Source organism: Loxodonta africana, chromosome 6 (genome assembly GCF_030014295.1).
Source record: "Loxodonta africana isolate mLoxAfr1 chromosome 6, mLoxAfr1.hap2, whole genome shotgun sequence".
Lineage (NCBI taxonomy): Eukaryota > Metazoa > Chordata > Mammalia > Proboscidea > Elephantidae > Loxodonta > Loxodonta africana.
Genome location: NC_087347.1, coordinates 4,400,163 through 4,426,321, shown reverse-complemented (window position 1 = coordinate 4,426,321; position 26,159 = coordinate 4,400,163). Strand labels below are relative to the sequence as shown.

The 26,159-nt window shown below is 46.6% G+C and overlaps 1 protein-coding gene across 4 annotated transcripts in view; it reads left to right on the top strand.

The window, feature by feature from the left end:
• Window positions 1-25,948, top strand: part of TRAF3IP1 (TRAF3 interacting protein 1) — a 75,256-nt gene extending 49,308 nt beyond the window's left edge. Inside the window, exons 16-17 of one of the 4 annotated variants that reach the window (XM_064286446.1) lie at window positions 18,036-18,259; window positions 23,201-25,948. In XM_064286446.1, the coding sequence (XP_064142516.1) occupies window positions 18,036-18,259; window positions 23,201-23,366 (390 nt within the window). In that variant the 3' untranslated portion in view covers window positions 23,367-25,948. The remainder of the gene's footprint in view (window positions 1-18,035; window positions 18,260-23,200) is intronic. The other 3 variants (XM_064286444.1, XM_064286443.1, XM_064286445.1) reach the window with 3 other exon arrangements.
• Window positions 25,949-26,159: the final 211 nt, after the last annotated feature.

Here is a 26,159-nt window from a genome sequence, read left to right as displayed (position 1 = left end):
CGCTCCACTTCTCGCTCTTCTTTCTTGATGGTAGTGAGGTTCCCACTCTGTTTTGGGATTGGCTCTCTTTTTAAGTCTAGCGGGATGGCAAAACCGACCAGTCTCCTCGTTAGAGTTCTATACACCTTATTGGCCTGGTCCCGCCCCCTCGAGGGCTCCGTGTGTCTTATTTGCATTACTAGCAGGCTGTCCAGTCCCCTCGGTGGGCTATAGGCACCTTCTTTACATTGTCCCACACAGTCATTTTGTGGGAGTCACAAGACCACGAATGACTAGAAGGGGCGTGTTAAGTAATTCACTGCACCACAAACTGCCGACCTTTTGGTTAGCAGTGGAGCGCTTAACTGTTTCCAACATCAGGGCTCAAATTAAGTTTACCTGTGAGAGAGGAAAATCTGAAACCATAGTGGCTTAGTTGAGAGAGACGTTTTCTTATCAGCCGGAGGAGACTGGTGGTCCAGGTGTCAGTGATGCCGATGTCTCCAGACCGCATGACCGCCATTCCTCAGGTCACCTCCTGGGCCAGGGTGGCTGCCACAGCTTCAGCCTTCACGACTGCATCCAGCCAGCAGGAACGAGTACAGGGTGCAGGATAAGGGCACGCCCCTTCCCTTTGAGGACATGTCTCGGAAGTTGTGCGTACTTCCTCCATCCATGTTGTATTGGCCAGAACTTTGTCTCAAAGATCTTTATTCCAGGAGTCCACTTACTTAGCTAATGACCAGAGGTTCTGTTACCAGGGCTAGAACTTACCCCGTTTTCTGCCTGCATGCACACTCAGAAAATGATAGTATTTGCAGGGCACGTGGCTGTGTGGAGGAGGCTGCCTGCCTGGCTAGGGCTCAGGGTCCCTGGAACCAGCATGTCCGTCCCCTTTGGCCCACGCATGGTGGTGAGAAGCTTCGCTGTAAGAAGGGGAGATTGGAAGCGGGGCCAGCGAGCAGTCTCTTCTCGGCATTTCTTATGAAGTGGTTTGCTTCATTCACGTTTCCCTTCGTAATGGCATAAAGATGTTGAAGTGTGTTTCTTGGTCCTAAAGATATGCTATCTGTAGGCAGTTTCCCTTTTCTTCCTAAAATGTTTTGTGTCTTTTTTATTTTTTTTCTTTGCTTTTTCATTGATGAGACTGAAAAAAATGATTAAAATGGTCACCCTCAAGCACGGAATCAGCTGTTGGCTTTGCACATACTCGCTTTTGTTTTCATTTCACTAATTTCTACTCTTTTTTTTTCTTTTAATTTCTATGGATGTTTCCTTTTCCTAGCCTCTTAAGCAAAACACTTAGCTTATTTCTTTTTAGTCTTTGTCATTTTAAATATAGATGTATTTAACACTGTTCTTTCCCTTCAGTTACGTTTAGTCAGGATTTCTTGAATTTCCATATGAAGTTCTTTGTTGTGAGTTCTTCTCTAACATGTGAGTTATTTAGGGGTCTGTTTTTTAGTTTTCAAGCAAAGGTCTTTAAGAAGCGTTTTTCCTGGTGATGATTTGAGTGTGTGTCCGAAGAGTGTGGTCCGATGACGCTGATTATTTGGAACTGATGAGACCCTTTGTGGCCTAGCTCTGTAAGTGTTCCAGAATGCTTGCAGACCATGCCTGCTTCCTCCAGGCCCAGGCTTCAGGGCCCCCTCGCTGACGGCCGGGGCAGGTGGTCGGTCGTAAGACTGTGTGCTCAGAGCATGTGGGCTGTATCTGTCTCCTGTCATTACTGATTTATGAAGGTTAATCACAGTGTTAAGCGATTACCTTCTCTCTTCTCATTTAGAAATTCCCATGGTGGATGCTTTCTCTGTTTTTCACGTAAATTGTAGCGTGCCCTCAGCCTCTGTACTTTTTGTTTTTGGGAAGCAGCCTTTTTTTTTTTTTAATCCTAAGGAAGTACATATTTGCAATCTGGGCTTCTGTCCAGCCTGTCTTTGAAGTTGTATTGGAAGAAAAGCCATTTCTTATTGTACTAATGGACTCGAGTGATGCGTTATAGAATAAATATGCGAACCAGGTAGCTTTTAGCTTTTCTTTATTATCCTGACTTGTTTGCTGTCTTTTCAAGAGGAAATATAATTTTGTTAATAGTAGAATATTAGCTTGTGCCAGCCCTTTATTTCCTTCTTCAGGGTTATGAAAAACTTTGGAAAAACAACCAAAAAAGCAGATTTTTTTTAGTGTTTTTATGCTTTTAAAATACTTGCTTCCTCAAGTCGTATAAATGAAGAGGCATTAGCGTTAGCAGCTGGCAATTTCAAAGACTTTAGTTACTTTAACCCACCCAAACCAAACCCACTGCTGGCGAGTCGATTCCAACGCTCAGCGACCCTATAGGACAGAGTAGAACTGCCCCTTAGGGCTTCCTGGGTGGCTGCAGGCTTAGCAGAAGCACACTGCCACATCTTTCTCCCTCAGAGCTGCTGCTGGTGGGTTCAAACCACTGACCTTTCAGTTAGCAGCTGAGTTCTCAACCACTGTGCCAGCAGGGCTCCGACTCACTTTAAAGTACTGTTTAAATATTTCTCATTCTTAATTTTTCAATCTCCTTTTACATTGCTTTCCCTCTGTTTCATTTTTTATTTCACATCCATGCTCATTGAATGTAGATTTCAGCTGCTTTTTCTTTTCATTTAAATCTTTATTCTGAGATGGACTCCTCGGTATCGCTCCTTGTAGGTTTCTTTTTACTTCGTCTGAAGTTTTTGTGAGTTTTCTCTCATGTCCACCCTCTTGGTCACGTAGAGTCGTGCCTCGTCCTGGGGACACTAGAGCTGATGCTGTGTCTGTCCAGGGCGAGCCGGGGTGTGTGGAACACGACCTCCGTGTTTTCTGCTGCTCTTCTGAAAGAAAGCCGTACTGCTTCACCAGCCGCTGTCGAGCCCACCCAGACTGGTGGGGACCCCACGTGCGTCAGAGTGAAACTGTGCTCACAGGGTTCACCACGGCCGATGTTTTGGAAGTAGATCACCAGGCCTTTCTTCCAAGGCACCTCTGTGTAGACTCAAACTTGTAACCTTTCGGTTAGCAGCTGAGCACGTTAACTGTTTGCACCACTTAGGGACTCCAAGGAAAGTCATAGTAAGGGCCTAACACAGCAAACGACTGTGGAGGGCTGTCTCGAGGAAGCCTTTATTTGGGAATATAAGAACTTGTTGTATCTTGAAATGTCTCTAGAGGGGATGAAATGACCTTGTTGTGAACAGGTTCTCATGAACAGGTTGTATTTGAATGAAAATAAGCAGCACGTAACAACCATACGTGGCTAAATTCTTAGAGAGGCCAGGATCTGAGGCTAATTCTGTCCTGCCGTGGTGATGTGAACAGGCCGTCAAGTTCTTTCTTACCGTCGCAGCTCGATGGTGGGATTCCATCGCAGATGCTTTAGCCTGCTAGAAAAACACTGTTCAGTTCCCCCTTTCCTGACGTCCTGCACCTGCTCAAAGTACTTCTGGTCTGGATTCTGTGGCCCTAGTGTTGCTGAATGTTTTTTTCCTGGGAATGTTGTTCCCACATGCTGCGGTGTTTCTCCACTGCTGGGACTTTAGGTGCTGAAATAAGGTGATCGTTCTGTGTGCCAGCTCACCTCTCTGAGCTCAGTTCCTCCCGATACGCACGTTGGGGATTTTAGGTTCCAGGTATGAAACCAGATCGTCATCTCCAAGTTGTCTTGTGAAAATGAGACAGTATCACTTAAAAATATCTATAGATACATGCCACAAAAACCATGACGTGTATGTGAGACTTCGCGAAGATGAATACGAGGAAATAGGCCTTCTGTCTAGGTAAAGAAAGACCATGATACGGACAAATGTCAGAGAGCATTCCTGAAATATGTATGAATTAAGCAAATTGAATTATAAAAATATGATTAGTTATATTCTCACAAACGTTTCCCAATTGAATGTTCAGCGTCTTCTGGTTATCATGTATGTTTACTCCGTGAATGCTAATGTGATGGACAAATATTCTACTTGGCTCAGATCATCAATTTATAAATCATAGAACTATATTGTATTGGCAAACTGAGCACTCACCTGCCAGCCGAAAGGTTGGAGGCTCGAATCCACTCAGAGGCTCTTCAGGAGACAGGGCTGACGATCTGCTTCCGAAAGGTCACAGGCTTGAAAACTGCGTGGAGCGGCTCTAGTCTGCGCACATTGAGTCACCATGCATCGGAATCCAGTCCATGGCAACTAACAGCAGCACATTGTATCTGTCGCTTTTCTAGATTTTACTCAGTTGGCCCAGTGAGTCATCTCTGGCTTTAATTCCTTCAGTACCGTGTTGTGTGCTTTACATAAAGTGGTCTTCAGTTTTACGGATTATGGCAGCCTGAGTCCGCATGTACCTTCAGCTGACAAACAGTGTGTTCCTGGTGTTAAGCACACTCACTGTTACACGTTAGTGAGTGTGTGAGAAGATATCACGTGAGCCTCAGGGTGAACGCCGTCTGTAAGGCTGAGGATTCAAAGTGGAGCTATTAACCAGGCTGACTGCGAGAAGTGGATGGAGGTCAGTGTAGAAAAGCGCCGGGTGTGTCTCTGGAGGGCAGCGAGTAGGGAAATAAAAGGGCTCCATCGCCGACTGGCCATGCTGCAGCGGCCCAGCGACTCCGGGCCATCCCAGGGAGACACAGATGACATGCTGCCCGGTTAAAGAGTTCTGGTGGGCGTGAAGGGGCCTGGCAGGTCTAGAAGGCGCCCACTGAGACACCATGGAATTGTTACAAATAACATTACACATCAGGGTTTAAACGGAACAGCGTACCAGCAGCCGTCTGGCTGAGGAACCGGGCCTGGCCAGCTCACCTCCTGCCTGTTCCATCGCTTCTGTTTCTCTTGGTTTTCTTTCTCGGCACAGACCGCAGTGGTAGGACCAGTCCTGTGCCTGTGCTTGTCCTTCCCTGGACAGATTGTGGTGGCGTGGATGGCCACGGTGGGGACAGCTGGCCGAGGATGTCACTGCACCCCCTCGGTGGCCAAGCTCACAGGGACCTGCCCTTGATCCTCCCTGCACCCCCAGGGACCCTAGAGTTACAGCAGCCTTGCTGCCGAAGAAGGTGAGGCTTAGTGGAGTAAGAAGGTCCCTGGGTGGCACAAATGGTTTGCCCTGGACGAAGGTCCCTGGGTGGCACAAACGGTCTGCCCAGGGCGATTGACCTAAAGATTGCGGTTCAATCCCACCCAGTGGTGGTGCCATGGAAGAAAGGCCTAGCAATCTGCCTCTGTAAAGATTAAAAAAAAAAAAAAAAACAAGAAAATCCAATGGGGCAGTTCTACTCTGTAACACATGGGGTTGCCGTGAGTCGGAACGGACTCAGCAGCTATGGGTTTGGTTGTGATTTTCGTCTTAGCGTGCGAGGGCCGTGCCTGAGCTCTCTGGCTGTGTAGCCTGGCCCCCAACTCCGACCTGGCCCCAAAGCACAGGGTCTTCACTGCGGGTGGTAATGTGGATGCTGTGGGACCGACGTACAGCAATGAGCTCCTCTCAGCTGCAGGAGGGTGCGTGTTCCTACACGATCCCAATCCAGAAACCTCATAATTCTTTGGCTTCACTTTAAAAAAAGAAATTCACTTCACAGTAACTCTTTTCTTATTGTTAGTTATCTTTGTCCTTCTAAGGCACACCCACTGATTCGCTACTGTAGGTGAGAAGCACGTTTGCACTGTTTTTCTGGTTCCTGTCTCCTTCTTGCCCCCGCGTGTCTGCTGACCTGCAGCTGCGGTCAGATGGAGGTTCCTGCTGCCGGGACGGACATGCTGACTGAATGAGATCTTTACTGCATCTTTAATTTAACCCGGGTAAGGCAGGCTCAGGAGAAAGTGTCGGACAAAACAACGCACAACTTTGTTACTGTTCTCTGGGAAGGGACTGTCAGGTATTTCAGAACAAAGAAAATGTAAAGGCTTGCCGTAAGATGCTCTGATGTCCTGTTTGTACAGCAAAGCATATGTATTTTGCATTTCTCATATTGGATTATTATCAAGGTTGTCTGATTGAAATCTCCGAACGGTACCTTCCGGCTCCTGGCCAGAAGTCCCCCCCCTCAAGGTGTGACGTCTTTGATGACTAATAAAGCTTTTGATGACACTCCTCCCAGAGGCCGGGACCCACACACTGCAGGAAGGACAGACTGTACCCGGGCTTCGCGCTGTGTAAGCTCTAACCTTTTAGGGACTTGGCCTAATCCCTTCAAGGAAAAAAGGGTTGAAATGAAGTTGAAATGTGTTGACTTTAAATATTAAATTATTTATGGATAATTTATAAATAAACCGCTGTACCTTCACGCTCCTCCGTGTGCGCTCCGTGTTGTAAACAAGATGCGTTCTGAATGTTTTGTTGGTTGGTGTAATTTCCCTGTGTTAACATTTTTGGTACCTAACGGTTAGGTTTCCAGGGAGCTTGCAAAAGCTTTACTTCACACACTACAAGCTGAGTTCGCTCAAATGGTAGAAAATAATATTGTGACAGTAGTAATTTCACCAGCCGTCTGTCAGTCTGTCCTACTGTGGGGGCTGCATGTTGCTGTGATGCTGGAAGCAATGCCACCGGCAGTACAGACACCAGCAGGGTTGTCCACGGCGGACAGGTTCCGTGGAGCTTCCAGACTAAGTCTAAGAGGAAAGGCCTGGCGATCTCTGAAAATTAGCCAATAAAAACCTGAGGGGCCACAATAAAAACAGAATACTGTCTGACACAGCACTGGAAGATGAGCCCTCCAGGTAGGAAGACACTCGGAATACCTAGTGGCTGCAGCCGTGGACTTGAGCAGACCGACGAGCCTGAAGATGGTGCAGGGCGGGGCAGCGTTTTGTCTGTTGTACGTGGGGTCGCCACGAACCAGCGGCAACACAACAGCAACTAACAGCAGTGATAATTACTAAACTACGCAGATAAAGCAAGTATTTTTCAACAATTTAAAAAGCTACGTCTAAGAAAAGCAGGTTCGAAAGCTGTGAAGGGGGCTTCAGAGGGGAACGGCAGCGACAGTCTGTGACGGGAAAGTTACCTTCGTGGTGGTGAGTTTGTCATTACCATCGACGCGGGCCTCTTCTCGCTCTGTGACGGGAAAGTTACCTTCACGGTGGAGAGTTTGTCATTACCATCGATGCGGGCCTCTTCTCGCTCTGTGACGGGAAAGTTACCTTCACGGTGGAGAGTTTGTCATTACCATCGACGCGGGCCTCTCCTCGCTCTGTGACGGGAAAGTTACCTTCACGGTGGAGCGTTTGTCATTACCATCGACGCGGGCCTCTCCTCGCTCTGTGACGGGAAAGTTACCTTCACGGTGGAGAGTTTGTCATTACCATCGACGCGGGCCTCTCCTCGCTCTGTGACGGGAAAGTTACCTTCGTGGTGGCGAGTTTGTCATTACCCTCGATGCGGGCCTCTCCTCGCTCTGTGACGGGAAAGTTACCTTCGTGGTGGCGAGTTTGTCATTACCGTCGACGCGGGCTTCTCCTCGCTCTGTGACGCGAAAGTTACCTTCACTGTGGAGAGTTTGTCATTACCCTCAACGCGGGCTTCTCCTCGCTCTGTGACGGGAAAGTTACCTTCGTGGTGGAGAGTTTGTCATTACCCTCGACGCGGGCTTCTCGCTCTGCTCCCTGGTTGCCATCCTGACTGGGGACAGCTTTCAGCACCCGAGTGGTGAAGGCTGAGCAGCTGTAGGCGAAGGACGGCCTTCTTGAGCTTCCTGGGTGATGACAGCACTAACTCTAGTGAGCCAAGCATTTGCTGAGTGCCTGTTACATGCCAGGCCTGGTGTGGCACACTTGGGTTCGTGCCCCCTGTTAATGCTCACAGCCGTCTTAGACTCACAGAGGAGCTCCAGGTGCAGCGCATCGGACTGTTTCCCCTGAACTATCTGCGAGCAAGTTGCCGACATCACTGCTGGTATCCCTACAGATAAGGGCATTCTCCTGTAACCACAGTACTGGTGGCTGTCAGTGGACCCTGGCTCGTGGCGACCTCACGTGTGTCAGAACAGGACTATGCTCTCTCGGTTATCGGGGGCTTATTTTTCAGAAGGAGATCACCAGGTCTTTCTTCCGAGGTGCCTTGGGTGGTCTTGAACCTCCAATGCAGCTGAGCACATTAACTGTCTGCACAACCCAGGGACTTATAGCCATAATAAACCAAAAAAAGAAAAAAAACCAAACCCGTTTCCGTCAAGTCAATTCCGATCGACAACCTGATAGGACAGAGTAGAACTGCTCTATAGGATTCCCAAGGAGCAGCTGTTAGATTCAAACTGCTGACCTGCGGGTTAGCAGCCGAGCTCTTAACCTCTGCGCCACCAGGGCTCCTCTACCAATAATGCATCCATGAGAATTAGGGCACCAACGTGGGCGAACCATTAGCACTCAGTCCTCAGACCTGTCCCTAGCGATGTCCTTCACAGCAGAAGGCTCCAGTCCAGTCACGGGCTGCAGGTAGTTGCCAGGCTTGTTAGGCTCTTTCAGTCTGAAACCGTTTGTCGGTCTTCCCTTACCTTTCCCCTCACCTGACAACCCTGAAGATTGCTACCACCACCGCCTGCCACCGAGCCGATGTGGACCCACAGCGGCCCCACGTGTTGAAGATTACACGCTAGTGATCTTGTAGCTTGGGATCTCTGACCTTGCCTGGTGATGAGATCCACGTGATGCACGTTGGGCAGGAGCCTGGCAGGAGCGAGGCCGGGTTCTTCTCGTCGCCCCGTCAGGTGGTGCCTGGCTCCGGTCTCCTGTTACTGCGACGTTCTCTGTGACGGCTTGGTTAAGGTGCTGTCTGCCAGCCTTGTGGAGGCCGGGTCTCTGTTTCTTTTCCATTGCCAGGTATTCTGTGAGGAAGTAGGCTGGGACAGTGTAACTTCCGGCTCCTCGCTGACTTGGCATATACTCACTTGTTTATGGCAGCGTGAGTTCATAGTTTCCAATTTTATTCAGTGAGTTAGAATCGCCTATAATTTTGGTGCTCAGGTTACCTCAGGTTTGGCCGGTGAGGCTCTAAGTGTGTGTGTGTGTGTGTGTATTTACATCTGTGTCTCTTTATCCTGGTGTGTTATCAGAATGTGTGTATCTACATCTGTACTTTATCCCTTTGTGTTATCAGCCACGTGTTCACACCAGTTTACACCTTTGGTCCCAGTTCCACACCACAGGGGTCAGGCGAGTGCTGGCCCTTTGTGTACTGTGATTCCCTTCCCCAGGAATGAGAAGCCTGGCCCTCCGTCACCGCCCTGCCCCCGTCTCTGCCTTCTCCTTTGGTGGCTGCCACCCTCCCCTGCGTGCAGCCCTGCTCGCTTCTCAGGCTTGTCGCCCCACTCAACTTGCTTCCCTGTCCTGAACCCCTTCCCTCACCAGGACCGCCTCGGGGCTCCCCCAGCCCCCACCCCCCACACGCTTTCCTGGCTGTGCCCACCCAAGGCTTTGGGAGTGAAGGTTCAGGAGGGATGTCCCCCTGGAATGCAAGTCTCTTCAGGGGAGGACTGGTCCCTCGTCTCCCCTCCTGTGGCTAGCACGGTGCCCTACATGAATGTGCTACTGTTAACTGTGCGTCACAGTTAGCTGAACCAGAGTTAGAAGACAAGGGGGACATGGGAGGGGATGAGCGACACCTGAGGATGACTTGCCAGAGGTGAAATAAACTAGTGCATTTAGGGGAAGGTGGATGTTCTTCCGGAAGCTTCTAGAGAGGAGGAGGAGGACTTGGTCAGGAGGTGCAGTGGTCCTCGGTGTACCCACACTGACCATAGGGTGGCGCCTGGAGCCCATGGCATGCGGCGCCCTGACCGCGGCACAGCTCCCTCTCCATGTGGGTTTCACAGCTTGGGAATTCATGGTTGCGAGAATCATAACACATTTCCATGTAAAATGTGGCAAGCATGAAGTTTAAACAGCTTTCTGGCCTAAAGTAGTGCGATAGAGGTGCTCGGATACTTCACGAAGAGCAGGAAGCGTGGCCTGCTGGGAGTCCGCACCAGAAAGGGCTTCCGTGCCGCAGTAAAGCCATTAGAAGGGAGTCGCCTTAGCGATCTTGGCAGCGTTACCGGATCAAGGATTAAAACAAATCCTCTAAGGAAGAAAAATTAGGCCCTTTCCAAAAGAACCGAAGTCAGATCTGCCCTCGACCTGTCTGCAACCCCAGTGCCAGGAGGCAACGGAGCAGTAGCTGCAGCGTCTGGAGAGAAGGGTGTTGCCTAGGACTCTTACTGTTAGCCAAGTTTTGTTTTATATGTAAAAACAGAAAGACAGACCAAAAAATAGTGCTTTTGAATTCTTGAGAAATTGCTTATACCATGTAGTCTCTCTGCATAAATAAGAAATAAAAAAGCAAACATGAAAACTAAGTCCAAACCCCGCACCTTCTGGAAAGGCAAAGTGTAGACACGCGCTGTCCAGCTCAGCAGCCACTCATTACTGTGGCTTTGAGCACCTGTAGTGGGGCACCTTCACACACTGCAGGTGCTGTCAGCACTTAGCAGACTCCGAATCCTTAGCGTGGAGAAAGGAAGGTGAAATACCTCATTGGTAATCCTTACGTGGATTGCATGTTGGAACAGTAATGTTTTGGATATACAGGTAGCCCCTGCCTTCCTATGGGCTCGGTTCCGATGACTCTGTTCTAAGTTGATTCTGTTGTAGGTGGAACACCTCCTTTTTTAGTTTTCACTATAATTGTCTTTTATTATCAGCATCTTTAAAAATCCGATCCGTATTTGTCTTTGGGGGTTGGCATAAGAATAATAACATCAGCAAATTACACGCTGTACATTGTATGTAGCATATATTCCGAACGATAAGATGTAACAAAAGAAAGTCAGTTGTGAGCGTGGTTCCTTGTAACTCGAATATGTTTTAACTGGGGGACTACCTGCATTGATTTAAATAACATATATTAAAATTAATTCCCCCTGTTTCTTTTTACCTTTTAATTACAGTGTTACAGTGCATATGTGGCTCACATATTTCTATTGGACACGTTGATATAGACTAAATGGATTAAAATTGAGCATGAAAACTGATTAAGCACATAGAACGGAGTATAAATACCGGTACAGAATTGAATGCAGAAGCCCTCAATCAGTTCTTGATTTATGGAAAAATAGCATAATAGTAATAGGCGTGAGAGTATAAAGTGAAATCCCATTAAAGCCATCGTTTACTCAAAAGTTCTTCTCTTCACCTTCCTAACGGTGCCTTTTGATGGCTGGTGCTCTTAATTTTAATGTAGTCAAGTTTCTCAATCTTTTAGGCTTAGTGTTTTTTGTGTCTTAGTTAAGAAATCCTTCTCTATCCCCAGGTCAGAAAAATGTTTATTTTTCTTAAAAAGTTAGAGCTTTGCTTTACCGTTGAAGTCCTCAGTGCCCCTGGAGTTGACGTTTTTGTATTCCGTGCAGTAGAGGCCCAATTTCTTTTTTTCCACGTGGATTACCGAGTGTTCCTCCTTTCCCTGCTTTCCACGTTGACCTGCAGTGCCGCCTCTGCGGCAGGTGACATTCCATGCGCACGGGCCTGGGCGGGGACCTTGTTCTGGAAAGGCGGGGACCTTGTTCTGGAAAGGCGGGGACCTTGTTCTGGAAAGGCGGGGACCTTGTTCTGGAAAGGCTCGGCTCTGAGCATTTTCCCTGCGAGAGCCCTGCACGGGTTTCACAATCGCCCAGCTTTGCCGTCGTACAGTGGTGTGAAAACAGCCGCAGACGACTTGGGAAGGAACGGGCGTAACTGGGTGCTGATGAAAATTTTATTATGGACACTGGAAGGCAAATTTTTCATGTAAATGTTATGTGCCAGAGTCTATTATTCTTTTAAACATATTTTGCAACTGTTTAAAAATGTAAAATCTCTTCTTAGCTTGTAGGCTGTACAGAAAAGTGGCTCTGCTGAGTCACGTCAGCGCACTTCAGAGTAAGGCCCGCCGTCCCCACATCCCTGTAATGTTAGAAGCAGTTGGTCAAGGCCGATGAGAAACCCCCTTGGGATTTTAGTGGGAGTTTTCATGAGCCAGAACTTTCTCTCCACTTACTGAGGGCTCCTGTAACGTCTTTCAGTAAACTCCGATAGTTTTCTCTGTAGCGGTTCTACACACCTTTTGCTAGATTTACATCTGGGCAGTCTATAATCGGAGCCCTGGCGGCTCAGTGGTTAAGAGCACAGGCTGCTAACCAAAAGGTCGGCAGTTCAAACCCACCAGGCGCTCTTTGGAAACCCTGTGGGGCAGTTCTACTCTGTTCTATAGGGTTGCTAGGAGTTGGAATCGACTCGACAGCAGTGGGTTTGGTTTTGGTATTTTTTTTTTTTTACTCTGTAATTCTGCTATTGTATTTTTCTAGTTGTTTGCTGCTGGTAGGCAGAAAGGCTGTTGGCTCATAACCAGCTTCCTTGTGCAGTTTCTCTGGTTGTTTTAAAGAATTTGGCTGTTGACTCCAGTTTTCTGTGTCGTATATATAAGCGTGTCTAATCACATGGCACGTTCTAAGACCTTTACACAGATAATGAGATGACAATGAGATACAGCTGCTGTTGTTAGCCCTGTTTTGAAAACGAGGCCTCAGTGGGTAGGGCCTCGTCCGGCTGCTTGGCTGGTGAGTGCAGAGCTGGGGTGCAGGCCCAGGCAGTGGGACCCGGAGTTCACGCCCTTCACCCCCGTGCTACCCCGTTGTTCCTGGCCTCGCAAGCCTGCACTGGCCAGACCTACCAGAAAGAAGGACCCGCAGTGGAGAATGTGTGGTTTACTAGGAGAACTGGTGCTGGGGTATTTCTGGATGAGCGGGATACCTGGCGTAGTTACCCTGTTAGTCTGTGCTTTTCTGTGTAGTGAATGTGGGCATTCCTCCGTTTATGAAGAGAATGAACTTTTGAGAAGTTGTCTGTGAATCTGTTCCCAAGCTCGGGGAGAGTGTGCTCCCTACAGCAAATAATCACTCTGGTTTATTACCCACCCCCCTCCCCCCAGCCCCTTTGATCCGGCTCTGGTTTATTGGGTTTGCTTCATGCCAGGTAGACGGTAAGGCTCTGCTCAGGTGCCCTTAGGACCCGTTGAGTCCGTGGCAGGCAGAGGCAGCGGGCAGATGCCACCAGGCTGTAGGGTAGCGGCCCTCCTGTTGCCCCCAAATCCTGCTTCTGAGAGAGACTTCCAGCAGTCTCTGCCAGAGGGCCAGGTTTTTTAAACGCTGTTGTAAAAGCTGGACTTTCTTCTGCTGAAGCATCGCAGTTGAAATTTAAAGAAACAAATAAAAGCTCTAAGGTCAATAATTTTTATTTGTATGACCTTTAATAAATCATCGTAAAATTAAAAACCACTATAAATGGGCATGCCCACTTTTCTGGGGGCAGCGTGTGTGGTAAAATGCAAATAACTGTAAGTCCCAAAAGTAAGTGACTGCTCACCTGAAAAACCCTGGGACCATTTTCTAGAATGTGCGCGTGTGGGTACGTATGAAGCCGCGAGCCAAACACTGAAATCCTTGTGCCAGAGGCCTTCCTGCCAGAGAGCAGCTGAGTAAACAGCCTCCAGCCTGCGGGGAAGGAGGCCAGCCAGGTGGGAGGCGAGGACGGGAGGCCGGCTTGTGCCCCTCGAAGCTCGGGCTGCCACCTCTCGTCTCTGCAACCTGTAGAAGCCTAGCCTGCGGCAAGGGTGTTAGATGGAGGCTCCGGGAAGATTCCCTCTGAGCCCCGGAACTCATGACTTTCAGTAAAGAGGTGAGTTTTAAGATCTCATTTCATGGTTGCGGGTTATTTGTTTTTAAAATGGAGATAGGGAAAGGGAGTGTGTCGGTAAACCAAAAACCAAATCAGTTGCCATCCAGTCGATTCCAACTCATGATGACCCTGTATGTTACAGAGTGGAACTGGGCTCCATTGGTTTTCAAGGCTGTGACCTTTTCAGAGCAGATCTCCAGGCCTTTCTTCCAAGGTGTCTCTGGGTGGGATTCGAACCACCAACCTTTCAGTTAATAGTGGAGCGGTTTAACCATTTACACCACCCAGGGAGTCTTAAAGTGTCAAAACCTTTGCTATGGAGTTGATTCTGACTTATAGCAACCCTGTAGGACAGAGTAGAACTGCCCCATAGGACCCCCAAGGCTGTAACGAGATGGATTGACACAGTGGCTGCAACAATGGGCTCAAGCATAACAACAGTTGTACGGATGGTGCGGGACTGGGCACTGTTTTGTTCTGTTGTACGTAGGCTCGCCATGAATTGGACGGCACCTAACAACAACAGTCTTTACAGACGGAGATCACATCTTTCTCACGCAGAGCAGCTGGTGGGTTTGAACCAAAAACCTTTCGGTTAGCAGCCAAGTGCTTAATCCATGTGCCACCAGGGCTCCTGATGTGTCAATAAGAAAGGTACATATTTTTTAATGGAAGAACCTGTCGCCTGAAGCTGGACACAGCAGCTTATTAGTCAGTGCCGATAATGTACGAATATATTTTTCAGTCTGCACCCGAGTACCGAAAACATATCCCTGACTAAGCATCTTTTGTAGCCCATAAGCTGACTTGAGGTGAAGTGGCTGCGTCGCTTCCCTGAGGCAGATCACACACACCATCCTGCAGTTCCAGGCAACTGTTCTTTATGGTGGATGCATTTATAAGAGTTAACACTGGTTGAAGGTTTGCTATGTGCTAGGCACCGGGCTGCTTCTTTTACCATATTCTCTTGTTTAAGCTTACCTGCAGGGTAAATATTGTTATTTCCATGTTACGGTGAGGAAGCCGAGGTACAGAGAAGTAGAGCCAAGCCCCAAGTCCTGAAGTGAGAGATGGCGACACTAGGTTGGAGTTGGGCTCCCCAGTCTAGAGCACGCACTCCTAACTGCTCTTTGCCCGCGTTTCCCACAAATCCTCCCAGGTTCCTGATCATTTTAGACAGTAATTTGGGTAATGATATATTTCGAAATACTTTTTGTTCTTCTGTTTCCAAAATGTAAGTGTATTTCATGCAACTAAGTCCTGTGTGCTGAGCGTGGCATCAGATTCTCAAATTTTATGACACGTATTAAATATCCATAACACAAGGGCTTTCTAATGGCTGTGTTTACTGGGAGGTTGCTGAGACAGCTATATGAACTATGTGTAAATCGGAAGTCTGTCGTCAGAGGGCTGTGCTTTTTAGAGCAAATAATCGCTCCTTAGCTTGTCGACCCCCACACCAAACTTGAAATGAAAATTTGGAAAATGCCAGAATTTTGATGTTTTATAGCAATATGGGAAACCCGGGTGGCGTAGTGGTTAAGCACTACGGCTGCTAACCAAAGGCTCGGCAGTTCGAATCTGCCAGGCACTCCTTGGAAACTCTATGGGGCAGTTCTACTCTGTCCTACAGGGTTTCTATGAGTCGGAATCAACTCGACGGCACTGGGTTGGGTTCGGTTTGGTATAGCGGTATGTTAAAATGCCATTAGGATAACAATAATTAAGTCTCTCTTGATGATGATAATCCCAACCCAGATTTGTCTTGTTTTAAATTCTTGAAAATAAAGTTACCAACTTAAGATGAGTGTTTCAAACACAGCTTGGTTCTTTGATGCAGAAAGAGGAAGGAATGTGAAGCTAATGATGTTGAACATCTTGTGCTAATTTGCCATCTGTAAATCCTCTCTGGAGCCACGGTGGCGCAACAGTTAAGAGCTTAGCTGTGAAGCAAAATGTTGGCAGTTCAAGTCACCGGCCGCTCCTTGGAAACCCTATGGGGCAGTTCCACTCTATCCCATAGGGTCGCTATGAAGCAGAACTGACTCAACTGCATATAACGACAACGATAATATCCTCTCTGGTGAAACGTCTCTTCCTGCCTTTTGCTCTCTTTCTGTTTCGATTGTTTGCTTTTTTTGCTGTTGAATTTTCAGAGTTCTTTATATATCCTAGATACTAGTTCCTTGTTGGATAATATGGGGTTTGCAGATATTTTCTCTTGCTCTCTAACTTGTCTTTTCATCCTCTTAACAGGGTCTTTTGCAGAAACATAAGTTTTTAGTTTTCATGAAGTGCCATTTATCAATTTTTCTTTTACGGATCATGCTTTCGGTATCAAGTCTTAGAAGCCTTTGCCTAACCCTAGATCTCCTATGTTTTTTCCTAAACGTTTTATGTTCTACATTTAAGGCCATGATCTATTTTGAATTGATTTTTGTATAAGGTGTTAGACTTAGGTCGAGGTGCATGTATTTGCTTATGGATGTCCAGTTGATTGAAAAGTTTCCTCCGTTGGATTGTCAGAAGTCAGTTGGCCATACTCGTGTGGGTCTATTTCTGGGTTCTCTGTTCTTTTGATCTGTGTGTCTGTGCTTCCGCCAGCGCCACCGGTTCTTGTTTACTGTAACTAGATGAGAAGTGTTGAAACTGGGTAGACTGATTCCTCTCACTCTATTCTTCTTTTCAAAATTGTTTTAACTATTCTAGTTTCTTTGCCTTTCCATGTAAGTTTTAGAATAATCTTATATCTACAAAAAATCCTGGGATTTTGACAGGAACTGCATCAAACCTGTGCACCAGTTTACTATGTTGAGTCTTCCAATCCATGAACATGGTATGTCACTCCATTTATTTAGGTTGTCTTTGTTTTCTTTCATCAGCTTTGCATAGATTTCAGCAGACAAGTCCTTTACATGTTTTGTTAGATTTGTGCCTAAGTATTTTATTTTTTTAGAGTGATTGTAAATGGCATTGCATTTTTAATTTTGGTGTCCACCTTCAGTGTTCATTGCTAGTCTGTAGAAATACAGTAGATTTTTGTATGTTTGTCTTGTATGCTGTAACCTTGCTGAACTCACTCATTAGTTCTAGGAGTTCTAGCTGTTGTTTTAGTCCCATTTATTTAGCATTTCCTATTTTTTTTTTAATGTGCATGGTGTTATACAAAGGCTTTCTATATACTTGCCCATAGTTACAAAGCCAGTAATGGTGGAGCTGGGTTCTCTGACAGGCACTTCCTCGATTCAATTCATTTGTCCATTTGACAGATATTTAAGGAAAGCCCATAATAAGTTCAAAAATAAAACAAGCTAGTTAATTACAACTTAATACGTTTAACTCGTATTGTAAATGGGTGAAGCAAGGACTCTTTAGCCTGTGCTGAGTGGGGTGGGGTTGTCTGGGGAAGGCTTCCTGAAAAAAACAGTAATCTCTCAGGTAAGGCTTCCCAAGTTGAACTGCATATTCATTCTTATCAGCATCCACCAGTTTTTGAAATTCACAGATGTCTGTGATAAAAACTCAAATGAAGAGAATTTTAAATGTTGCTGGTCAAGGAGCCTGAGAACTTGTGGCCAGAATTGAATGAAGTTCCCTTCCTGCCTAGAGTCCTCACCTCCTTCACCTGCTGCTGGATGAGCTCCACCCTCTGCCCTCTGCCCTCCATCCTCTGCCCTCCGCCCTCCACCCTCTCCCCTCCTCTCCCCATCCTCCCCCCACAATTCCCACTAAAGGCCCTCGGACTCCAGAACCTCCCAGTCCAGGCAGCTTTGTCAGCCCTTGCCCTCCTTGGCTCTTGGCCACACTTGGTGCCATGGCCTTGGCCCCTCCATTGCTTACTTCCTTGCCATGAGTCTTCCTCCTGGTTCTGGCTGCCTTCCTCCTTGCTCCTGGGAAGTTGGGTTTCAGAGTCATCTGGGATGGAGAGGTGATCCCTTCAAGAAGTGAGACGCAGAGACAGCTCCCTCTCGGAAGCTCACTTGGGAAGAGCGTCAGTGTCACTAAGCTTTTGTAGCAGTGACTACAGCAAGTTCCTGGTCAGTCGAGAAATAAAATTTCACTGTATAGGAATTTACCCCTCAGAGAGCTGTACAGGCAGACACCCCTCGCCCATCGGGGAGGGAGGGCTAGGGGAGGCTTGGCCCCTCACAGTGGTGTTTGGCACAAGCCTCATGTTTGCTCAATGAGCTGCACACTGTTCCCCCGTCTGACAGAAGTGGTAACAGTGTCACGCAGCCTGCAGGGCCCGGACTGGGACTGCCAAACTCCGGGCCTCCTGCCCCAACTCTGCACAGGGTACTTAGCAGCCCCGTGGGCCATGGGGTTGAGGACCTCTTTCTCTCCCCGTTTCCCCCATGATTGCAGGAGAAATTGCTTGTCTATGAGTCAGCTTGGAAGAAGGAGAAGGACATCGTCTCCAAAGAGATCGAGAAGCTGCGCATGTCCATCCAGACGCTGTGCAAGAGCGCACTGCCCCTGGGCAAGATGATGGACTACATCCAGGAGGACGTGGACGCCATGCAGAGCGAGCTGCAGCTGTGGCACAGCGAGAGCCGGCAGCACGCCGAGGCCCTGCACAGGGAGCAGAGGTCAGCGCCACTGGATGGCACCTAGGGTGGGGGGACCGGGGCCCCTGCCGCAGCTGCCGGGGAGCTCAGGAGAAGCCTCCAGGAAATGCCCACCCCTCGGCCCTCCCTTCTGCCCCACTCCCCAAAGGCAAAGATGCTCCTTCTTCGTTGACAGCACAGTGTGCATTTCTCTGTAGCATCAAGGAAAGATTTCGAAATTTAAAAATACGGGGAGCTGAGCAGTTCGGATACCAATTTTTTTTATGTGCCTTATCAAATTCCCAGAGTTTTGTGACTGTTTACCATTTGAAGATATTTAAATTTTTTACTCTAAAAGAAATATTACTATAAGAGAAATATAACCAAAAAACAAACAAAAAAACAAACCCATTGCCATCGAGTCAGTTCCAACTCGTAGTGACTGTAAGGACAGAGTAGAACTGCCCCATAGGATTCCAGGGACCAGCTGGTGGATTCCAAGTGCTGACCTTTTGGTTAGCAGCCGTAGCACCTAATCACTGTGCCACCAGGGCTCAAAAAACAATATAATAGCCACTGAAAAGTGAGATTTATTCTATACTTTTTATCAGTGAATCTGGGATGAGCATAGCTATGTTGTTGTTGTCAGTTAGCGTTGAGTTGATTCCAACTCGCTATGACCTCATGGAGCGGAATAGGACTGCCCCGCAGGGCTTCCTACACTGTACTCTTTATGGGCCCAGATCGCCAGGCCTTTCTCCTTCAGAGCAGCTAGTGGGTTCCAGCGACCAACCTTTCAGTCAGCTGCCAGGCGGTTAGATGTTCACCCCCAGGGCTCCTTGAGTGTAGTTACAGCAACTGTGAAGTTTTTGTTTGTTTACTTGTCATTTTCAGAAAATGTGATTTGATTCAGTGATACATACCTAAGTCTGTAAACTGAAAGCGACCGAGGCTGCTTACGTACAGCAGAATCCTCCTGGGACTTGTTTCCGCGGTTTGGAGGTCTGGGGGCACGGTTCCATGGCACGTCCCAGTTAACTGGTCTAGCATTGTGTTCAGTGCTTCTGTTCTGCCTCCTAGTTCTTGTGTAGTGCCTGGGCTCTTAAGAGCTCGCAGGCGGCCCTCCAAGGCACAGTTATAAAGGCACAATAATGAGGTTCTGCTCTGCGTTATCGTTCTGCTTACCGAAAGAAGTTCATGCTGTGCATGGAAAATCAGCAAGAACTTTTTAGTGCCTGTTCTAGCGTGATAATTGTTGAGTGCTTCTTAACGTTTCGATTGAAGCTATTAAAAGTATTATCCCAGATAGTTCTTCCTTTCCAAACCTGGTTTGACATTTTGTCAGGATCGTTGGAAACTACTGCTCTTCTCTTTTGGGTTGTATTTTGTATTTTAAGTGCTTAAAAAACCCAAAGGGAACGGTTAATTCTGACTTCCACTTGCCCAAGTACATGCTAGACTTTTCGCAGCATTTAGCCCAGCGGCTAAAAGGGCCCCATCGCCGTCCTGAACCAGCAAGTAAAGCCGGCTCAGCCAGGTGCCCTCAGCTCGCCAGCCTCTGCCTGGATTCCTGTAGGCTGGGTTCCCCTCCCCAGGTCCACCCGAGCAGCCGGGCAGGTGGAGGACTCTGGACCTGCTGCTGGCTCTCTTCCTGCCGGCAGGACCTTGCTGCTGTCCACCCTGTCGCCCAGAGCCTCTGACTTAGGCCTGTGATGTCAGCACTTAAAGCCCATCATTTCAGGAATACTAATCTCCTTTTCTTAAAAAAATTTTATTGTGCTTTTAGGTGAAAGTTTACAAACCAAATCAGTCTCTCATACAAAAACTTATATACACCTTGCTATATACTCCTAGTTGCTCTCCCTCTAGTGAGACAGCACACTCTTTCTTTCCACTCTCTATTTTCATGTCCGTTCAGCCAGCTTCTGACCCCCTCTGCCCTCTCATCTCCCCTCCAGACAGGAGCTGCCCACGTAGTTTCATGTGTCTACTTGATCCAAGGAGCTCTCTCCTCACCAGTATCATTTTCTGTCCTATAGTCCAGTCTAATCCCTGTCTGAAGAGTTGGCTTTGGGAATGATTCCTGTCTTGGGGCTAACAGAACGTCTGGGGACCATGACCTCGGGGTCATTCTAGTCTCATCAGACCATTAAGTCTTGTCTTTTTACGAGAATTTGGGGTCTGCATCCCACTGCTCTCCTGCTCCCTCAGGGGTTCTCTTTTGTGTTCCCTGTCGGGACAGTCATTGGTTAAAGCCAGGCACCATCTAGTTCTTCTGGTCTCAGGCTGATGTAGTCTCTGGTTGATGTGGCCCTTTCTGTCTCTTGGGCTCATAATTACCTTGTGTCTTCGGTGTACTTCATTTTCCTTTGCTCCAGCTGGGTTGAGACCAATTGATGCATCTTAGATGGCCGCTTGCTAGCATTTAAGATCCCAGATGCCACTCTCCGAAGTGGGATGCAGAATGTTTTCTTAATAGACTATTATGCCAATTGACTTAGATGTCCCCTGAAACCATGGCCCCCAAACCCCCACCCCTGCTATGCTGGCCTTCGAAGCGTTCAGTTTATTCAGGCAGCTTCTTTGCTTTTGGTTTAGTCCAGTTGTGCTGACCTCCCCTGTATTGTGTGTTGTCTTCCCTTTCACCTAAAATAGTTCTTGTCTACTAATTAGTGAAAACCCCTCTCCCTCCCTCCCTCCCTCCCTTCTCCATCAAAGAATATTTTCTTCTCTGTTTAAACTGTTTTTCGTGGTCTTATAATAGTGGTCTCATACTATATTTGTCTTCTTGCAACTGACTAATTTCACTCAGCATAATGCCTTCCAGATTCCTCCATGTTATGAAATGTTTCACAGATTCATCCCTGTTCTTTATCAGTGCGTAGTATTCCATTGTGTGAATATACCATAATTTATTTATCCATTCATCCATTGATGGGCATCTTGGTTGTTGCTTCCATCTTTTTGCTCTTGTAGACAGTGCTGCAGTGAACATGGGTGTGCATGTATCTATTCACGTAAAGGCTCTTATACACACTTATACACTGCTGCTGGGAATGTCAAATGGTGTAGCCACTTTGGAAATCGATTTGGCGCTTCCTTAAAAAGCTAGAAATAGAGCTACCATACGATCCAGCAATCCCACTCCTTGGAATATATCCTAGAGAAATAAGAGCCTTTACTTTTTATAAATTTCCTGTCAGACTTACTTTTACCTGTGGTAGGGCTGTGAGAATAAGAAATAAAGCTTGCTCGGGTTTGAGGGTTTTAGCCCTTTATGTTAGTATTGGGAGCCCTGGTAGTGCAGTGGTTAAGTGCTCAGCTGCTAACTGGAAGGTCAGCTATTTGAACCCACCAGCCGCAGCTTGGGAGAAAGACCTGGCAGTCTGCTTCCGTAAAGATTGCAGCCTTGGAAACTCTGTGGAGCAGTCCTACTCTGTCCTTCAGGGTCGCTGAATCGGAATCAATGCGACAGCAGTGGGTTTTTGGTTCATGTCAGTGTTGTATACATTTCTATTTCACCGTGTCTCTTTGGATGAAGCAAATAATTTACCCCAGAGGATAATATAAAAGGTGGAAACAACCGAAATGCTCATGCTCAGCCAGCAAAAGAAAGGAAGTCTTGATTCGTGCTGCAGTATGGGTAGAGCTTGAAGACATTAAGCTGAGTGAAATAAGCCAGTCACGAAAGCATGAATATTCTATGACCTCACTTACGTAAAAAGACAAGAAAAGACAAACGTATAGGGGCAAAGTTTGTTAGTAGTTAGAAGGGGTGGGAAGGAAGGAGAAAAGCAGGGTTAGTGGTGATGGAAAAATCACATTGATCAAGGGTAGGGTTGCACAGCTGGTGACTGTAATTGTTGTCAATAAGTTATATGCCTGTAAAAAGTTAAATTGGCAAAGTTGTGTGATGGGTAATTTTACAACAGTGACAAAAAAATAAATAAAGCTGCTGCAGCTGCTTATGTACAACAGACTCCTCGTGGGACTTGTTTCCTTGGTTTGGTGATCTAGGGGCACGGTTTCATGGCACATCCCCGTTAATTGGTCTAGTAATGTGTTTACTGCTTCTGTTCTACTTCCTAGTCCCTCGCGTAATGCCTGGGGTCTTAAAAGCTTGCAAGTGGCCATCCAGGGCACAACAATTGGTCTCTATGTGCCTGAAGCAACGGAGGAAGAAGGAGAGTCAGGACTAGGAGGAGGAGATGGCATGTGTGGCTAATCGCCTCCATGAACAACTGCCTCCTTTGTTATGAGACCAGAAGAACTGGATGGTGCCTGGCTACCATTACTGGACATTTTGATCAAAGATTCCATAGAAAAGTCCCAGCCAAAAGGGGGAAAATGCAGGCCAGAATTTCAAATTTTCATGGACTCCAGACTTCTGGAGGGTGAATGAACCCCTGAAACTATTGCCCTGAGATAATCTTTAAACCTTAAACCAAAAACATCTCCTGAATGTCTTCCTAAAACCAAGCAATAGTTTAGCTTAACCAGTAAAAAATGTCTGCCTTGGCCATTATATTCTTTTAAGAACTATCTCTACAGGATAAAATTGACAAGAACACCTCAAAAGATTAAACAGGAACCCTAGGGGGCAAGGAGTTTTTGTTAATGAGGAGGAACAGCTCAGAAAGGAGGCTGAGAATGGTTGTACAACTCGAAGAACGTACTCAGTGTCACTGAATGGTACATGTAGAGAGAGTTGAATTGGTATATGTTTTGGAAACCCTGGTCGTGCAGTGGTTGAGAGCTACGGCTGCCAACCAAAAGATCGGTAGTTTGAATCCACCAGATGCTCCTTGGAAACTCTATGGGGCAGTCCTACTCTGTCCTATAGAGTCCCTGTGAGTCGGAATCGACTCGACAGCAACGGGCTTTTTTGTTTGTTTTGCTGTGTGTTTTCAATAACAACAAAATTAAAATAAAGACTGTAAAACGAGACAAGACAGTGACGAACCCCAACCCTGTCTTCCTCAGCATCACCGACTGCGCTGTGGAGCCCTTGAAGGCTGAGCTGGCCGAGCTGGAGCAGTTGATTAGAGACCAGCAGGACAAGATCTGCGCAGTGAAGGCCAACATCCTGAAGAATGAGGAGAAAATTCAGAAGATGGTGTATAGCATCAATTTGAGTTCGAGAAGGTGAAAACCCAACGTTTCAAAGACTAAAAGTCACCCTCAGTTTAAAAATAAAAAGGAAGCTAGAAAACGATTACTCTTTAAGTTTCAGTTTGCTCAGCAAATGAACAGTTTACAACGTTGTTAATCCAGCTAATGTATGTTCAGAGCTTTAAAAACGTAGGCACTTCAGGTGTATGTGAAAAGACCACGCGTTCTTACCTTCTTGTAGCTTGAATACTTGCTGGTTATGAGAAGGCCTTCAGAACCCCGTGCGAGGTGTCTTCGACACATCTGTTTTTGTTCTGTGTGTCTGTAGGAGCCTTTTGGTTTAGTTCTGTGCCAGAATCCTCCGGCAGGCAACTGGGTTGCCACTCCTTTGTTGCAGTTTTCAACGCCTGTGAAAAGGCTCCGTAGGCAAGCTGAGTCACTTCTTGAGGGATAATTACATTCTCTGCTGGGCATTTTATGAATAGAATGAAGCCTCAAGATGAATGAATCCTAGTTTTCAGTTCATTTACATGAACTGAAGGGTTAATTTCTCTATGAAGGTACATGGGAACCGTTTTGCCACCTCTGTAATTGCAGATACCCATGTGTATGATATTCCTATTGGTCCCTGTTATCCTTTGTTGGTGTGTCTAGCCTTTAAAGTTCATACAGTTAAAAAGATGACTTCAGTATGGCCTTCTCGGCATTGTCTGGACATGACACGGTCACGGGCTATATCCTCCCTACCCTTGACATTTTCCCCTAGATTTTCCGCAAATAGATACTCCTGTGGTGCCCACAGGAGTCCTTTGTCTCTTTAAGGCGAGGCCTTACCTGCTTTCCTTGCACAGGTGTGTGCCTGGGAGCTGAGCAAACACAGGAAGGGATGTGCTGATTTAAACGTTTTTTTGATGTTACCATTGTTTTTTGGAAGTTGTTTTTTAAGCAAAGGGTTTTTTACATGGTTTGTATTTAGTTTTTTCACTTATATATACTGCTGTAAATACTTAATGAAGTGTAAGTTATTGTATAAAGGATTTCTCTGTGTTTGGAGACATACTTACAGGTCTTCAGGTCTGGGTCCTGAGACTTCTGTTTCCAAGTGTTGTATTTATTATGCAAACTAAGGAGTGCTACTTCAAGTGTTAGAACTGCCCCAGAATGTTTTGTTTTGTTTCTTTGAGGATTATCACAAATGGCACAGTTTAGTTTTGCTTAGTGCAACTTCAAAAATAAATCCTCTACTAAGGCCGTTAGATGATTGTCTAAGCTGAAGAAGTTCAAAGACCAGATTGTTCAAGTCTGCCGTTTTGAACGTTGGCCTTTCCCCCTTTCTCTAGTACACCGTAGAATGCTGTCCGCCCAGTTTACACTAGATACATCTGGGGAAAGGAAGGGGAGACGTATCAGTGAACTAGAACGTCATGTGTTTACAGTCTCTTCTCTGCTGACCGAACAGCTTGGCCACAATCTTGAACGGACCCTGTCTGGCTTCAAGTTAAGATGTCTGCCTTTTATGACTTTGTACATATGAATAGAATTTTTGTCTAGTGGGAAATGGCACTCGTTGTATGTGAGTCAAATTTTGTATGAAGTAGTTATCAAATTGTATCATAAAATTTATTTTTTATTTTATACATAAATCATTAAAAACGATCACATATTTTTTCTATAAGTGTATGGATTGTGCAGTTCAGTTCATAAGCATTTGTACTTTTTATTGTCAAATACATGCATTTGGTTGTTCTTGTGAAGGAAGTTCACGGGGTTTATGTTTTCTTTCTTATTGCAGTACTTACCCTTTTCTGTGTGAAATGAAGTGTTAGGAGACTGGTATGCATGTCTCTGAGATTTTTAAGATCATTCATGTTGTCTGGAGGCAATTACTACTGTATCTTAGACACTAATTAAATCCTCATTTATTCTGAGAAAATGCACAAATGGGATTATTAAATGCTTTTTTCTACTTTTGTTTATGAGTTTTCAAGGAGTACTGGAGCCATATTTCAGGAATTGGAATTTGAAGTTGAGCTGACACTAATTTATATTCAAAGGAATCGTGTAAACCTTCAAGAAAAGTAGCTCAAGAATAAAATTCATGCTTTCTACTTTGATTTTCATACTTTTCTTTTCAATAAGCAACTTAAAAAATAATAACTGAAATTGTTGGAGGGAAATGATGTTATCACGACATGAAGTACATTTGGGTGGTGGTGGTGTAGAATTCCGTTCGGTGTGTTGACAGGTGCCCCTGAAATATCTCTGGATTTGTTTTCTAATCTGCCCTGAGCTGAAGGAGGTTTGGCTGCTGTCTGTGTGTGCAGTGTCTTGGCCCCTGGATGGAACGAGGGATGGCCAGACCCTCTGCCAGCTTTGGCTAAACCAGCTTGATGTCAGACAGTAGCAGACGAAGGGTGCCCAGTTTGCCAGAGCTGCCACAGGAATCCACTCATGCAAGGCCACGTGCCCAGGTATGTCCACTGCCAAGGAGGCAAGTGCCCCTGACTCTGATGTGCTCCCAGCCCCGCAGTCTTCCCCACACCCATAGAGACAGAGGAAAATCCTCCCCTTTGTGACACCTTCTAATGATGCCGGGGCCTCTCTGAGCCACCTCCATGCCAGAGTCTAACGTGGCAAAGCAAAGGTGTTAAATAAATACACAAGCGAGCAGCACCAGCCAGCTAAGTCAGCAAGCAGGAGGTCGGCCAGGCTCCTGAGGCAGGGGCCTGCTGCAGGGGCTCTGAGGGAACCCTCCGCAGGACGCGCCTCACTAGAAGAAGTCTACACTTTTCTAAGAGGTGTTTGGTAAGTATGGTTACAAGTTAAAACC